General features: G+C 45.0%; 1 protein-coding gene across 1 annotated transcript in view; it reads left to right on the top strand.

Annotated features, from left to right (window-relative positions):
• The window catches only part of LOC119390211 (PAX-interacting protein 1-like), a gene marked incomplete at its 3' end in the record, with an annotated part of 44,466 nt that extends 33,642 nt beyond the window's left edge, over positions 1-10,824 (top strand). The window contains 7 exon segments of the mRNA XM_049415225.1: positions 91-225; positions 720-841; positions 2,315-2,490; positions 5,769-5,812; positions 7,253-7,344; positions 8,884-8,998; positions 10,656-10,824. Of these exon segments, the coding sequence (XP_049271182.1) occupies positions 91-225; positions 720-841; positions 2,315-2,490; positions 5,769-5,812; positions 7,253-7,344; positions 8,884-8,998; positions 10,656-10,824 (853 nt within the window).
• Positions 10,825-14,995: the final 4,171 nt, after the last annotated feature.

Raw genomic sequence — 14,995 nt, 5'->3', positions numbered from 1 at the left:
CTTGTAGCCTCACCAGTTCACTATCTGGTGCATGCACATTTATGTGTGTGTTGGCTTACTTTTCGGTGCGTGCTCTCTTATTCCTTCCAGGCATTGCGTGACAGCAAACGTTGCGTCACAGTATTCTGGCTGAACGACGTGCTGGCACGGAAGAAGCTGCAGGCCCCCTGGCACGCGTTACACTTTCCGTCACCCTACCTAGAGAACAAGCCTTGCAAGAACCAGGTGCAAAAGCCATTTCATGTTCACTTGCTTATGATACTCAGCTTTTCAGAGCTGAGGTGAGGGTCTTAACGGTAACGGTGCATTTGGTCACCAAAGTGTACAGAGCACTGTAACCTGCTGAATATTTTCTTATGCCGAAGGTAGCTTTCGTAGAATTGATTAGCACATTCTGCTGGTCCAATCAGCAACCTGCATCCCTTGCCTTCATAGTGCACGTGTTGGGTGTGTTATCTTTTGTTGTGTGTGAACTTTTGGCAGATGAAAGTGCTCGTTTTTTTATGCACATACATGGAGAAACTTGACACCGTCCATCTATTGTCTCTCAGCTTTAGTGCTCTAGTATTAAATAAGGATGGTTTGCCTAAATCAGCTGTCGCTACACCAGAGCTTAGCGTTTCTGAAATGTTGTAGTGGTTGAGAAGCGGAAGGGTTCGGCGCTTTTTCACGGTTAGGTCGTCGGCTAATCGTCGTCTCATTCGCGTGCCGTGTCGCAGATCATTTGCACCAGTGGCTTCGACACTGAAGAACGAGCTCTGCTGAAGCAGATGGTCCTGACAACTGGCGCCAAGTACACCACCTACCTGACGCGTCTCAACTCTCTGCTCATCACCAAAAAGTGAGTGTCTGGTTAAAGTCGAGTGCAAGCTGTGTTCACAACTCGTGCATATCAGCCCCACATTGTGAGTAGGATCATTGTTGCGAGATGTGCAGTTGCTAATTTGGATTTCACTGAAGCCCGTTCAAATCATTTTACTCGGCTGGAAACAAGGTTAGCTTGTTCAGTGCTACAATCGTAGAGACTTGCTTTTTTTCCTTGAAACATAAAAAGAAATTGTTCAAATTTTATGGCAAGATCACACAATGTTTTATGGACTGGATCACACAATGTTACACTTCTTTTTCGTAACAGTTACTTGCTTAGTTTTTGAGCAGAAAGATGTGAAGATGCCTTCATCTAGCTCTCTCGGCATAAGTGGTATCTGAAATGTGGAGGTCATGATGTCACCAGATCACTTTATTGTTTGCTTTCTGGCAAACCGTAATCTTTGGGTTTAGTTTCTTATACCTGCTGGCGGGTACAGCATGGCTGTCATGAAGGTGTTTGTATAAAATTGAATTTGAATCTTCTTTTTCTCAACAAACCAGGCACGTAACAGCACCAAGTGTTGCATATTGAACGATCGGAACGATAAAATGTGTTCTTGCTACGGAATTTGAGCAAGCGTACATCAGCCATATGTGAGAAAAAATTTTGACAGCGATACGAAAGGCAAACTGCTAGGAAATACCACTTGTCCTAATTTCATTGTGAGTGGGTATTGTACACCACTGAAGGAACGTTGGCAAGGCTATAGGCCTGGTACTAATGACTTTTTTTTTTCTTGTCAGCAGCCTTCAGACAGCAGCTAAACAGATGGCATGTGCACCCAGTGGTTGTTACTGTGACTTAGGTCCAGGCACATTGCCTCCAAGATGTTTCAGCATCCCCTTATCTCTGAGGTCAAGCCAAGGAGGCACGTATTCTAGACCAAGCCCATGTAATACAGCAGTTGCATTTAATGGTAATTGTGGTGTATTTTTTAAACCAGTTTCGATATGAAGAACAGCTTTTTCTTCTTTTCTTTTTCAAACTTCTCGTGATGCTTCGACTCTCATTTCAGTTTTAAAATTTTTGCGCAAAGGCCACACTTTAATGTATACACTATCTGAAAGTAGACCTCTTATGCAGTCCAAAATATTGTTTCAGTTAACACTTAAAGGAAAAATGCCAGTATTGTGCACCGTTGCACTCCCCTTTGCACTCCGTTGTTAGGTTGATTCCGACAACGCAACACGGTCGCAGTAGTTCACTGTAGGGCACCACACGTGGCCCAAATATCACCGAAAGACTTAGGCACAATATCAACTGCAGAAATAAATATCCGATGTGTTTCTATTGCACAGTTGTTGTTTTTGTTTTGTGGTGTCCAAAACTGGGGAAATATTTTCGGACGAGAACTTCGCCCGAAGAGTGGGTAAAAATTTTGGACTACAGAGGATTAAGGAATCATGGCTTTGCTGTCTCTGTGTCTTCTTTTTGCCCGAGCAGGAAGGAGGGCCTGAAGTACCAGAAGGCCCAGGAATGGGGCATCGGCATAGTGAACACACAGTGGCTGCAGGACGTCATGCTGGGCCACTACGAGGCCCTGCGGTTACCCACCGCACCCAAGTATCAGCAGTTTGAGGACGTCCGGCTGGACTATGGGCTTGTGCCACACCTGATGGGTGAGCGCTAGGACCCAGTGTCAGCACGCTGGCATGCTTTGATGCACTATCGAACCGAAGCTTTTTTTCTTTTCTAGTTTTGTTTAAAATTCACATAAAAATGATACTCTTCTATTCGATTTGAAATGCAAAGTGAAATATAACTGTTCAAGTTTGACCTGGTTCAAGTTCTTTTGCTTAAACAAATGCTAATGAAAGGAAAACAATGCAAATATACTTTATGCAGAAATTTCACAAGGGCAGGCAATGCATGAATCAGCCGTTCCGGAGAAGTTTACCAACCTCAGCCTAAAGCCATTATACTATTCATGTGAAGTATTTTATTGAAAGTATACTACTCTTTTTTTGATATCTTCTAGGGCTGTGCGAATATTCGAAATTTCGAATATTTTTCGAATAGTGTTTGCTATTCGATTCAATTCGCACTGGAATTTTACTATTCGAACTATTCGAACTTCCCAAAAACAAACAGAGTAGAGCTGTGCGAATAGCAAAATTTTGAGTGCGAAGCGAATTCGAATAATAAAGATTGAGTGCGAATCGAATTGAATAATTTCGAATAATTTTCAAATATTTCTCAAACATTTTTCGAATAATTCGAAGTGAAATTACAGAAAAAGTTGCAGAGAATCCCTAAGTATGTTCTTGTGAGATCGCAACATGAAAGTGTTTCTTTTCGCTAGGTTGATGAAGCGCTGGTGAGGTCATATTTCATAGTTGTCATTCTTATCAAGAGTGAGGCAATGTAGAGGCCGAATTGTATTTATGTACATGATTTGGTGCAACCAAAGTGTTGCCGACAACACTTTACACGTGATAGGCAGAGATGCCATTTCCTCAGCCTCTCCTTCTCTTTCAACTTCTGTGGAAGGCCAACTGATGTGGCAGACAAGGGTGTGCTCCCTTCAAGTCCGGAGTTCCAAATCTGCCTCGTAGACGTCGATATATAAGAACATCTGAAATTTTGGATGCTAAAAAACTTCGGCGTCCGATTTTTCGGACTTCCTGCCCAAATTTCAGGTCCAAAACAGCATTAATTGAGCCCCCAACTCTGCCACATCTTTCATCTCCATGTTGGAAGCAGCGTTTTCTTGAGTTAATACATTTGCGACCGTAGCGGAGCTTGAAAGGTAGCTTTGCCGCAATATGGGGGTGTGATGAGGTGAAGCATATTGAAAATCTAGGGACCACTTCCAAACGGGCGTTGACTGTCTCTTGCCCAAGTTCGACCATAACGGACCTTGAAAGGCAGCTTTGCCGCAATACGGGGGTGTGAGGAAGTGAAGCATATTGAAAATCTAGGGACCACTTTCAACTGGACTTTGTCTCTTGGCTAAGTTCGACCGTAACGGAGCTTGAAAGGCAGCTTTGCCGCAATACGAGAGTGTAATGAGGTGAAGCATATTAAAAATCTGAAGGGGTCAATTTTAACCGGACGTTGGCTGCATTTGTCTTTGGGAAGTTCGAATAGTTCGAATAGTAAAATTTCAGTGCGAATCGAATCGAATAGCAAACACTATTCGAAAAATATTCGAAATTTCGAATATTCGCACACCCCTAAAATACAGTCAACGTCCGATTGAAAGTGACCCCTTCAGATTTTCAATATGCTTCACCTCATTACACCATCGTATTGCGGCAAAGCTGCCTTTCAAGCTCCGTTACGGTAGAACTTTGCCAAAAGACAGTCAACGTCCGATTGGAAGTGGTCCCTAGATTTTAGATGTGAAGCATCTTATAGCGGAGTTCAATCCGGTGGTGGTGGTGTGCGGCGTAACCATCCTTACTGCGCATGCGCAAATCCTCTCCACGCCCCCCCCCCCCCCTTTCTCCTCCCTCTCTCCACTTCCCCTCCCCCTCTCTCCTTCCCCTCTCCCCTTTCCCCCTCACCACTCCCCCTCTGAAACGCGGGCTCTACATGCCGAAACACTGCTTCGCATCGCTTCATGGTCCCCTTTAGCGAGATATTCTGCGATTTTTTCTATATGCTTCACCTCATCACACCCCGGTATTGCGGCAAATCTGCCTTTCCAACTCCGTTACGGTCGAACTTTGCCAAAAGACAGTCAACGTCCGATTAAAAGTGGTCCCTAGATTTTTCAATATGCTTCACCTCATCACACCCGGTATTGCGGCAAAGCTGCCTTTCAAGCTCCGCTACGGTCGCAAATGTATTAACTCAAGAAAACGCTGGTTCCAACATGGAGATGAAAGATGTGGCAGAGGTGGGGGCTCAAAAAATGCTGTTTTGAACCTGAAATTTCGGCAGGAAGTCCGAAAAACCGGAAGCCGAAGCTTTTTAGCATCCAAAATTTCAGATGTTCTTATATATCGACGTCTACGAGGCAGGTTTGGAACTCCAGACTTGAAGGGAGCACACCCTTGTCCGCCACATCAGTTGGGCTTCCCCAGAAGTTGAAAGAGGAGGGGAGGCTGAGGAAATGGCATCTTTTCCTATCACGTGTAAAGTGTTGTTGGCAACACTTTGGTTGCACCAAATCATGTACATAAATACAATTCGGCCTCTACATTGCCTCATTCTTGATAAGACAACTATGAAACACCACCACGCCAGTGCTTCATCAACCTAAACACTTTCATGTTGCTATCTCATAAGAATATGCTTAGGAATCCTCTCTAACATTTTTTTCTGCAATTTCGCTTCGAAGTATTCGAAAAATATTCGAAAAATATTCGATTCGATTCTCACTCACACTTCAATATTCGAATTCGCTTCGCACCCAAAATTTTGCTATTCGTACAGCTCTAATATCTTCTTTACCAACATCAAAAATACCATTTTTTCAATAAGGTGAGGGGGAAAACATTCTTTAGGGACATAACGTGGACATGACAACCAATATATTAATCTGTGATATGGACAAAATTTACTCCAGAAGATTAAAAGTGTAAGAGGTGAAATGAAGTCGAAATGTTCGAATCAGCCCTGCCATGGTGGTCTAGTGCTTATGGCACTCGACTGCTGACCCGAAGGTCGTGGGATTGAATCCCGGCTGCGGCGGCTGCATTTTCGATGGAGCCGAAAATGTTTGAGGCCGGTGTATACTTAGATTTTGGTGCACGTTAAAGAACCCCAGGTGGTCGAAATTTCCAGAGCCCTCCACTACGGCGTCCCTCATAATCATATCGTGGTTTTGGGACATTAAACCCCAGATATTATATTAGTATTATTGAAATGTTGGTATCAAGCATGCTCCCCTTTTTGCTGCCCTGGATTGAATTGCGAGTTTCCACTGATAATGGTTCCTGTATTTCAGCGGCATGGAGGATACCCATCAAGCTCACCGAAGAAGTCTGGAAGGTACGTGAAATGATTGTGCACCATTGATATACACCCCGTATACCAAAAGCCAATCAACTCATTTGTTACAAAGCATTTCAGAAGATTTAAAGTCAACGAAGCTTGCACAAAGAATGAACAAAACAAGAAGGACATCTGCAGGACATCTGCAGGACATCCGCATACATCTGCAGGTTTTCACCACCACAACTGAGAAATATGGACATAAAAAATATTTTTGTGTCCAGTACAGTACTACGGTTTTCTAACAGCGTAGCTGTTTATGCGGAGCATTTGGTCCTTGACGAGTGAACAGAAATGGTCATCATCATGAACCGGCACGCACTCTCTTTGTCCTCTTCTTCCTGTTAGCGCTCTTCATCTTCTGCTGCGCTCCCAGAACATGTGCGCCGATTTGTCTGACATTGCATGCAATAACTCTGATGGGTGAGAGAACGAGTACAGAGAGGAAGAGATAGAAAGAAAGAGAAACAAAAGATCTGGGCGAAAAAAAATTTCTTGGCGAGGTGGGCTTTGAACCCGCATACCCACGATCCGAAGGCGAGCGTCTTAACCACTCGGCTATCCAGGCACGCTAGCAGAGCATAGCATAGCCTTGTGTGGTATGGTATAGCAAGGAGTGGGACAGGGAAGTGAAGGTGAGGAGGGTGGTAAGGAGGAGGGGAGAGAAAGAAAAAAATAACAGAAAGAAAGAGGAAGCAAGCAAGAAATAGAGAGAAAAAAAGGTGGAAAGAGAAAGAAATAGATATATAGAGAAAAAATTGAAATAAACAGACCAAAATAAACAGAGAGAAGAAAAAAAAAAGAAAGTGAGGAAGAAAGGAAGAGAAAACTAAAAAGTAACAAAGAAGGCCACCAAGCTCCTCTCTTCCTTCAGGCTTGGCACCATTAGTGTGAAGCTGTCTAAGTTTTTTTTCTAGCAGAACAACGGTATGAACTCCGTGGTATACGGATTGATAACACCAGCATCCGCAATATGCATTGCCACGTGTTTATGACTATGGCCTCACACAACTGAGCAGGCTTCACAACTTTCTCAGAAGGGGGCTGGTGTTCTTCAGTCCCCAAAGATAGGAGACTATCTGATTTACACACAAGTGAAATCAAGATCTAACTTTTGCATAAAATTTCGTGCTTTATTAGGTGGCATGGCCTTGATATATACAAGTTTACACAACATGTAGTTTTACTCTATAAGTGCGCTTGTTCACTGTAGCTGTCTTTTGAGCAGGTATTCTAAATTTCCATTCTAACAGTAAACTTTGTTTTTAGCCTGCCGTAGCGCGATGCTACCATCGCTGCTTCATTCTTAAATATGAAGGTTCATGTTCAGGCTTTGTTTTTTGCTTTGTTTTCTTTCATCAGAGTGTTTTTCAGTGTCCTGTTGCTATCGTTGAAGAAAACCTTTAACACTTTTTATTGTTTTTGTTTCTTCTGCAGCGGTTTACAGCTTCGGAGGCCTTCAAGGAGGCCCAGAAGCGGAAGCAAGAAAATCCTGCGAAGTCTGAATCAACACCTCCAAAACAACCCAGGTCTGTTTGTGTTTCCGGCTTGTGCCGTGCTTTTACTGTCAGTTTTGTTCAGATTTGCCTTGTCCTTTATGTAACGGCAACAAATATAACACTGTGTGTTCTGATAATACATTCATCGTAAGCTCCCTTAGCTTTGTCAACTTTGTTCAGTATTGCTTAACAACCAAACACTTTGGACTGCAGTAATGACGAAGGAAAGCCAAGGAGAGGTTACCAAAATTGTGGCTTAAGTCTCGCGTCATATTAGCCATCACTTATATGGCACAGGCAATGGCATCATCACTTATAAAAAGGCTGGTTGAATTTCATAATTCATATGTTGCTTTACTGCGGTTGGTACAATGACTGCAGGGGCATCTGCTGTTATTGCCTCAATGATCAGTGCATGAAGCCTTTGTTTTTGTTGGCTTATCAGAAAGCAGGAACGCATACATGCTTGGCTGCTGGTTGAGATGAAACTCTCTGTAATTGAAACTCCTGTTAAATGGAACATACCTTCCCGGTCCCATGAGGTTCCACAGAGATTCTTCTGCATAGGAATTTGACAAAATTCTATATTTATACTTATGGCGTTACTGTGAATTTAGACACTATTGTTATAATAGTGTCTAGTGTAATAGTGTAATAGGCTGGCTCCATTTACAAAAAGTCAATTCAATTGTTTTGCGGACGTACTCTGGCACCTTTGGATGAGTCCACATGCACAGCAACGCAATGTTCTCAGTGCCACTGCCTCTTTGATAATATGTCCGGGACTAGTCAAGCGCACTTGTGCGATTCCAGCTTTATTATGGTTGTAACATCAGAATGTTGGCTTTTAACTTTGGGTGGAAAGTGAAATAAGCAGGAGACAGATCGATGAGCGAGGTAGAAAATGTGTTGCTTCTGCCAAGAAAATTGTGCGTGCAGTGATGTGTGACAGTATGCGTCGTTGTCGTCACTAAATGGCCACCTTCCGGAAGGACTATTTCTGTTCTCAAGACACCTTGGAATCTTGAGGACAGCATTAGTTTTGTTGTCAGTGTTGCTTGCGTGAGCGTTCCCATATAGCAGTGACACCTTGAGCAGTATTTGCGGCATTAGTAGTTAGTGAGTGAGGCAGACTGGAACCGTCTTCTCACTAGCCAAGACAAAGGAGACCAGCTTAGGGCCATCCAGAGGGCCCGCGACATGGCCGTGGAGTTTAACCTTCTCGTTCCGTCGTGGGAGTGGCCCACCGGTGTCACCCCCTAAGGGAGGTAGAGCGCCGCCTCCGGATAACAATAAAGTTCTTTGCCTGCCTGCCTGTGTATGTTTGTGTGTTCATGTACTCATAACCATAGGCGTGCGCACGGGGGGGCAGCGGGGGCGGCAGCCCCCCCCCCAATAACCTAAGAGTGGGGTGCAAAGTCAGCCCCACACATTGACATAATAGGGAGGGGGAGCGCTGCGATGAACCTTCGCCCCCCTGAAGGGGAACCCTGCGCACGCCTATGCTCATAACGTGCTGTTGCAGCCACACTAGCCAGGTACAGGAACCTTGTAATTTTTATTTTGCAGACCAACAGCTGAAGAGGAAGAGAACATACCGGTGACTGTGACCACAACTCTTCCAGAAGAGAAAGTTCCGCAAGTTCTCCTCACAGGCTTGAAAGACGTGGAGGAACTGAAAAAGGCAAGTCGGGAATTCTGCGCTTCAGTGTTTTTGCCTAATTGCAGCACCTTGTTGAACCTTTTCACTGAGCTGTTCTACCAAAGGTCTTGCGTTCCATTGTCAGAAAAAGAAGAATAGTTAGGCTTCGCTTGGTTGCTTATGCCTAATCACAGCACCTTGTTAAAGGAGTACTGACACGATTTTGAAGTGCAGCAAAACGGACGTTTTTTTGTTTCCTTGGCATGTAGTGTTAACGCTCTCCCCACACCGCATCCGGGGAACACGTATAAATATTTAGGTTTGATTTTAAAGTTTTCATCTCCCAGCATCTGCAAGGCAGCTTCACCGCATGGATATCCCTATGACGTCTCAAGTCAGCTCACTTGGTTTGCGAAGTCTGGGTTCTGCATGCAGCCTAAATCACAGAAATCGCTGTCGGAGGCACTGGACGACAGTTCACTCATCATGAACCACGTTCGACTGACAGCAAAGGACAGCAGGTGCATATTTCTTGGGTTGCAGTCTGCCCGTGACGTCACGGGCAGACTTGACACGTCACTATGAAGCTGCCCTCTCGAAACCGAAACCGAAACTGCTGGTTGAAAGAAGCGGTATTAAAAATATATGCAATGCATCCCCAGGCACCACGACACTCTTTTTAGGGTTCTCGACACCCGTGCTTTCATTTAGAGCAACAACCCGAAAAATTTTAAAATTCATGTCAGTACTCCTTTAAGCCTTTTCACTGAGCAGCTCTACCAAAGGTCTTCTGTCTGTCAGAAAAGGAAAAATTATTAGGCTTAGCTTAGTTGTTTGGGCCTAATCGCGGCACCTTGTTAAGCTTTTTCAAGAGCTGCTTTACCAAAAGTCTTGTCTCACTGTCAGAAAACGAAAGATCGTTAGGCGTAGCTTAGTTGTTTATGCCTAATCGCAGCACCTTAAGCCTTTTCACTGAGCTGATCTAATAATGGTCTTATGCCCTGTTGTTTGAAAAAGAAAAGTTGTTAGGCTTGGCTTCGGAAAGAGTGCTGGTTTTAAGATTATACTCTGCTCTTACCTGCGTTTATTACACTGCATGATGACAAGCAAATTATTTTTGTGTAGGCACTTAGTGGCCGGTATGGAAACCCTGTGGTACATATATTGGCAGAACAAATGCCGTGGGTTTTCAGGTGGCATGAAAGTTTGCGTTGACACTGGGCAATGTTACACTACGTTATTTACGTACATAGCACTGAACTTCCTTGAATGAGGGTTGTATGGTCTGAGAGAAAAGTACAAATTCCAATGACTGTAGAGCAGGGACTGATTTGACAAAGCTTTTCGTTTGTAAGATCTGTCTGTCATTGACTGAGCGCCTCGGGCGTTTGTTCTTAAAAATAATTTTGGCATGGGAATCTCATGAATTGAGGCCCTGATATTTTATCGGAAGCTCTCAGATTCAATCTGAAACCCGAAGCAAATCGCAAATTTTGAGAAAATTGATTCATCACATTTGCAACCTTGTGACTGACTAAACTAGATCAATCTAGTTTAGTCATTGATCTAGTTGAACTATTGATCTAGTTTAGACTAAACTAGATCAATAGACTGATTATACTAGATCAATCAGTCAGTCACTCTACCTAGGTGTTGCAGCTCAACGTTAACGAGTTATTGTTGGGTCCCCCAAATTTAGGCTGTTCTTCAGCTTGGTGGTGCACTGGCCAAGTCGCCCAAGGAATGCACGCACCTGGTGACAAACAGGATTCAACGAACGGTGAAGCTTCTCTCGGCCTTTGGGACGGCTAAATTCGTCGTGACGCCACGCTGGATCAAGGACAGCGTTGCTAACAATGGATTTGTTGGTAAGAGACACTATGGGAGTTTTCTGTGCGCTACGTCAAGGTGCCAGTTGAACCTAGCTGATGAGGTGTATTTGGAGAAATTTTTATTAAATGATGCAACTAATAAAAAATAACAGATAAAGGCTCCAAAAATACTTTTTTCTTTTTTTTTTTTTTTAAGCTGGCTCACCTACCTACATTATCAAAACTGTGATGAGGTGGCAATTTACGCGTGCAACGCTTGGCAACTTTATTAAAGCGTGTTTATTTTATCTCTGCTGGAGATGCGGTGAGGAAATTTTCGAAATAATACAATAAAGTAATGCACTAGCATCACAGACCCAGAGTCCATCCTCACTGACAATGGCTTCTGTTCTCTACGAAATTACTAAAACATAAATGACAACCTAAAGCATCCGGAAACCAGAAATGTAACGGGAATGGGGAGCTGGGGGCGGGGCATGCGCTCTTTAACAAATCGGAGTGGTCCCCATTTGCATCACTCTCCCGTAGGTTAGAAAAAATAATAATAGACAGAGCCTACCCAGACTCACTCACAAAATACATGCTAGTATATACAGTCGAACCCACTTATAATGAACCTAGATATAACGACCGATCGGTTATAACGACCATATTTCGGTGCACTTACGTTTTTTCTATGCTGCCCATTGAAATTGCGTCCACATATAGCGAACATTTTTCAAAGCCTCCTACTTTTAAAACGAACACTTCAGACATGGTCGCGGTAAAACTATGGCCTTTACGAAGCGAAAAAAAAATAGGGGTGTGCGAATATTCGAAATTTCGAATATTTTTCGAATAGGCTTTCCTATTCGATTCGATTCGCACTGGAATTTTACTATTCGAACTATTCGAACTTCCTAAAAACAAATACAGTCAACGTCCAATTAAAAGTGACCCCTTCAAATTTTCAATATGCTTCACCTCATTACACTCTAGTATTGCGGCAAAGCTGTCTTTCAAGCTCCGTTACGGTCGAACTTTGCCAAGATACAGTCAACGTCCGATTAAAAGTGACCCCTTCAAATTTTCAATGTGCTTCACCTCATCACACCCCGGTATTGCAGCAAAGCTGCCTTGCAAGCTTCGTTATGGTCGAGCTTTGCCGAGAGACAGTCAACGTCCAATTGGAAGTGGTCCCTAGATTTTCAGTATGCCTCACCTCATCACACCTCGGCACTGCGGCAAAGCTGCCTTTCAAGCTCTGCTACGGTCGCAAATGTATTGACTCAAGAAAACGCTGGTTCCAACATGGAGATGAAAGATGTGGCGGAGGTGGGGGCTCAATTAATGCTGTTTTGGACCTGAAACTTGGGCAGGAAGTCCGAAAAACCGGAAGCCGTTTAGCATCCAAAATTTCAAACGTTCTTACATATTGACATCTACGAGGCAGATTTGGAACTCCGGACTTGAAGGGAGCAGACCCTTGTCTGCCACATCAGTTGGGCTTCCACAGAAGTTGAAAGAGGAGGAGAGGCTGAGGAAATGGCATCTTTGCCTATCACGTGTAAAGTGTTGTTGGCAACACTTTAGTTGCACCAAATCATGTACATAAATAGAATTCGGCCTCTACATTGCCTCATTCTTGATAAGAAAACTATGAAACACCACCCGTCCAGTGCTTCATCAACCTGGCGAAAAGAAATTTTCATGTTGCTATCTCATAAGAATATGCTTAGGAATCCTCTCTAACTACAATTTCGATTCGAAGTATTTGAAAAATATTCTAGAAATATTCGAGAAATATTCGAAAAATATTCGATTCGATTCGCACTCACACTTCAATATTCGAATTCGCTTCGCACCCAAAATTTTGCTATTCGCACAGCTCTAAAAAAAAAGAAAAAGTTAAAGCGGGCCTTCTAAATCATGAGAGGCGCGAGCTCGCGCGTGCCCTGCTCCAGTTTACTCGTGACGAAGACACCCCAGATCGGCGAGCAGCGCACGCTGATTTCGGACGCTGCGAGCGAGGTCGCTCACTCTCCTAGCATTTCTTCAGTGGCAGAATGGCAGTGATGACTAAAAAAAAAAAAGAAAGAAAGAAAGAAATAGGAGGCAGCATGAAGCCTTGTGGTCAGCTTTCGCACGGCAACCTTTTCTGGCGCTGTTCTCTGTAGCTACGACCGCCTACGATGAACCTATGCCTTGGAACGCAAGAAACCATAAAATGCAATAAGCGATGACCGTGATAACTTTTCCGCGCACGTAAGTTCACTGCGCCGATGCCACAATTGGCCGCAAAATGTCTCGTCTTTTCGGTAACGGCAGGGACCGGTCGATCATGATTACGACTTCCGCGCGATTGCGGATAAGCATCAGAAGAGAGCGAAGGCGATGTGGCAGCCAGCGATGAACGTGCCATTATGACTTATCGCCGACAACCTTATCGCAGTCATCTGCAGCTGTCGTCTCGGCTGCACGTGTGGCATGCACTGTTCGGATTGACGGCGGCATGAACAGTACAAACGCGCGATGCTGCCGTTCGCAAGTTCGCCACCGCCGCGCCGTGCGAGATGAAGTGTGCGTCACTTCGTAGAAACCAAAGTAGCTCGCTGGTGTTGAGCGGCACGGGCACCGATAAACGTCGATGCACTTACAGCGAGCGTATACTGCGTGTTTTATTAGGCGACAACCCAAGCGCGCCGCGCCTGTCGCACAAGGCCGTCAGAGCATCGCGGAGACATAGAGTGCGCGTTGCTTGCAAAATGCGTGTCTTCGCCCCGTGGAACGAACAGGCCACTCGCCGCACCCGTACACGGTCCGAAGTGAAGTGGGCACAAAGAGTGCACAAATGCATGTAATACAGCAAGCGGCCCGGTAATAATGGTGTGAGCCAAGTAGGCGACACGCTGCACGCAACTTGCCAGGGATGATCGGCTCCACGTGGCGGTACCAGTACCACGGTTCAATGGAACGGTGTCGGTTCACTGCTAAGGTGGTTTAATTCACTCGTGCACGCGGCGGGCATCGCTTCACAAGGCAAAAAGACCTAACTTCTCACCGGAGGTGTTAGCACTTTTCAATAAAAATGCACCGAAAAAGAAAGCGGCTTGGTCGCTAAATACATGTTTTTGAGGGCGAGTCCATTTACAACGAACTACTGATATAACGACCAGTTTTCTTGGCACTTTCGATTTCGTTATAAACGGGTTCGACTGTACAGTCGAACCCGTTTCTGGTCGTTATATCAGTAGTTCGTTGTAAATGGACTCGCCCTCAAAAACATGCATTTAGCGACCCAGTCGTTTTTTTTTTCTGCGCATTTTTATTGAAAAGTGCTAACAACTCCTCCGGCGAGAAGTTAGGCCTTTTCGCGTTGTGAAGCGAGGCCCGCTGCGTGCACGAGTGAATTAAACCGCCTTTGCAGTGAACCGACACTGAACCGCGGTACCGCTACGTGGAGCTGATCATCCCTGGCTAGTTGCGTGCAGCGCGATCGCCTACTCGGCTCACGCCATCACTGCCCGGCCGCTTGCATTTGTACGCGCATTTGTGCGCTCTCTGTGCCCTCTTCACTTCGGACCGTGCACGGGTGCGGCGAGCGGCCTGTTCGTTCAACGTGGCGAAGACAAGCATTTTGCAAGCAACGCGCACTCTGTCTCTGCGATGCTTTGACGGCCCTGCACGACAGGCGCGGCACGCTTGGGTTGCTGCCTAATAAAACACGCAGTATGCGCTCGCTGTAAGTGCATCGACGTTTCTCGGTGCCCGTGTCGCTCAACAACAGCGAGCTAGTTTCGTTTACACGAAGCGACGCGCACTTTATCTCGCACGGCGCGGCGGCGGCGAACTTTCGAACGGCAATGGCATCGCGCGCTTGTACTGCTTGTACCGCCGTCACCCCAAACAGTTTACGCCACACGTGCAGCCGAGCTGATAGCTGCAGATGACTGCGATAAGGTTGTTGGCAATAAATCATAATGGCACGTTCATCGCCAACCGCCACGTCGCCTTCGCTCTCTTCTGATGCTTATCCGTGAAGGAATCTCCGCAATCACGCGGAAGTCGTAATCATTGATCGGCCGGTCTCTGCTGTTACCGAAAAGATGAAAGGCATTTTGCGGCACATTGTGACGTCGACGCACTCGCAGTGAACATTTAAGCGCTGAAAAGTTATCGCGGTCATCGCTTATTGCATTTTATGGCCTCTTGCGTTCCAAGGCATAGG

The sequence above is a fragment of the Rhipicephalus sanguineus genome, chromosome 4, assembly GCF_013339695.2.
Source record: "Rhipicephalus sanguineus isolate Rsan-2018 chromosome 4, BIME_Rsan_1.4, whole genome shotgun sequence".
Lineage (NCBI taxonomy): Eukaryota > Metazoa > Arthropoda > Arachnida > Ixodida > Ixodidae > Rhipicephalus > Rhipicephalus sanguineus.
This window is presented reverse-complemented; position numbering and strand designations above follow the sequence as displayed.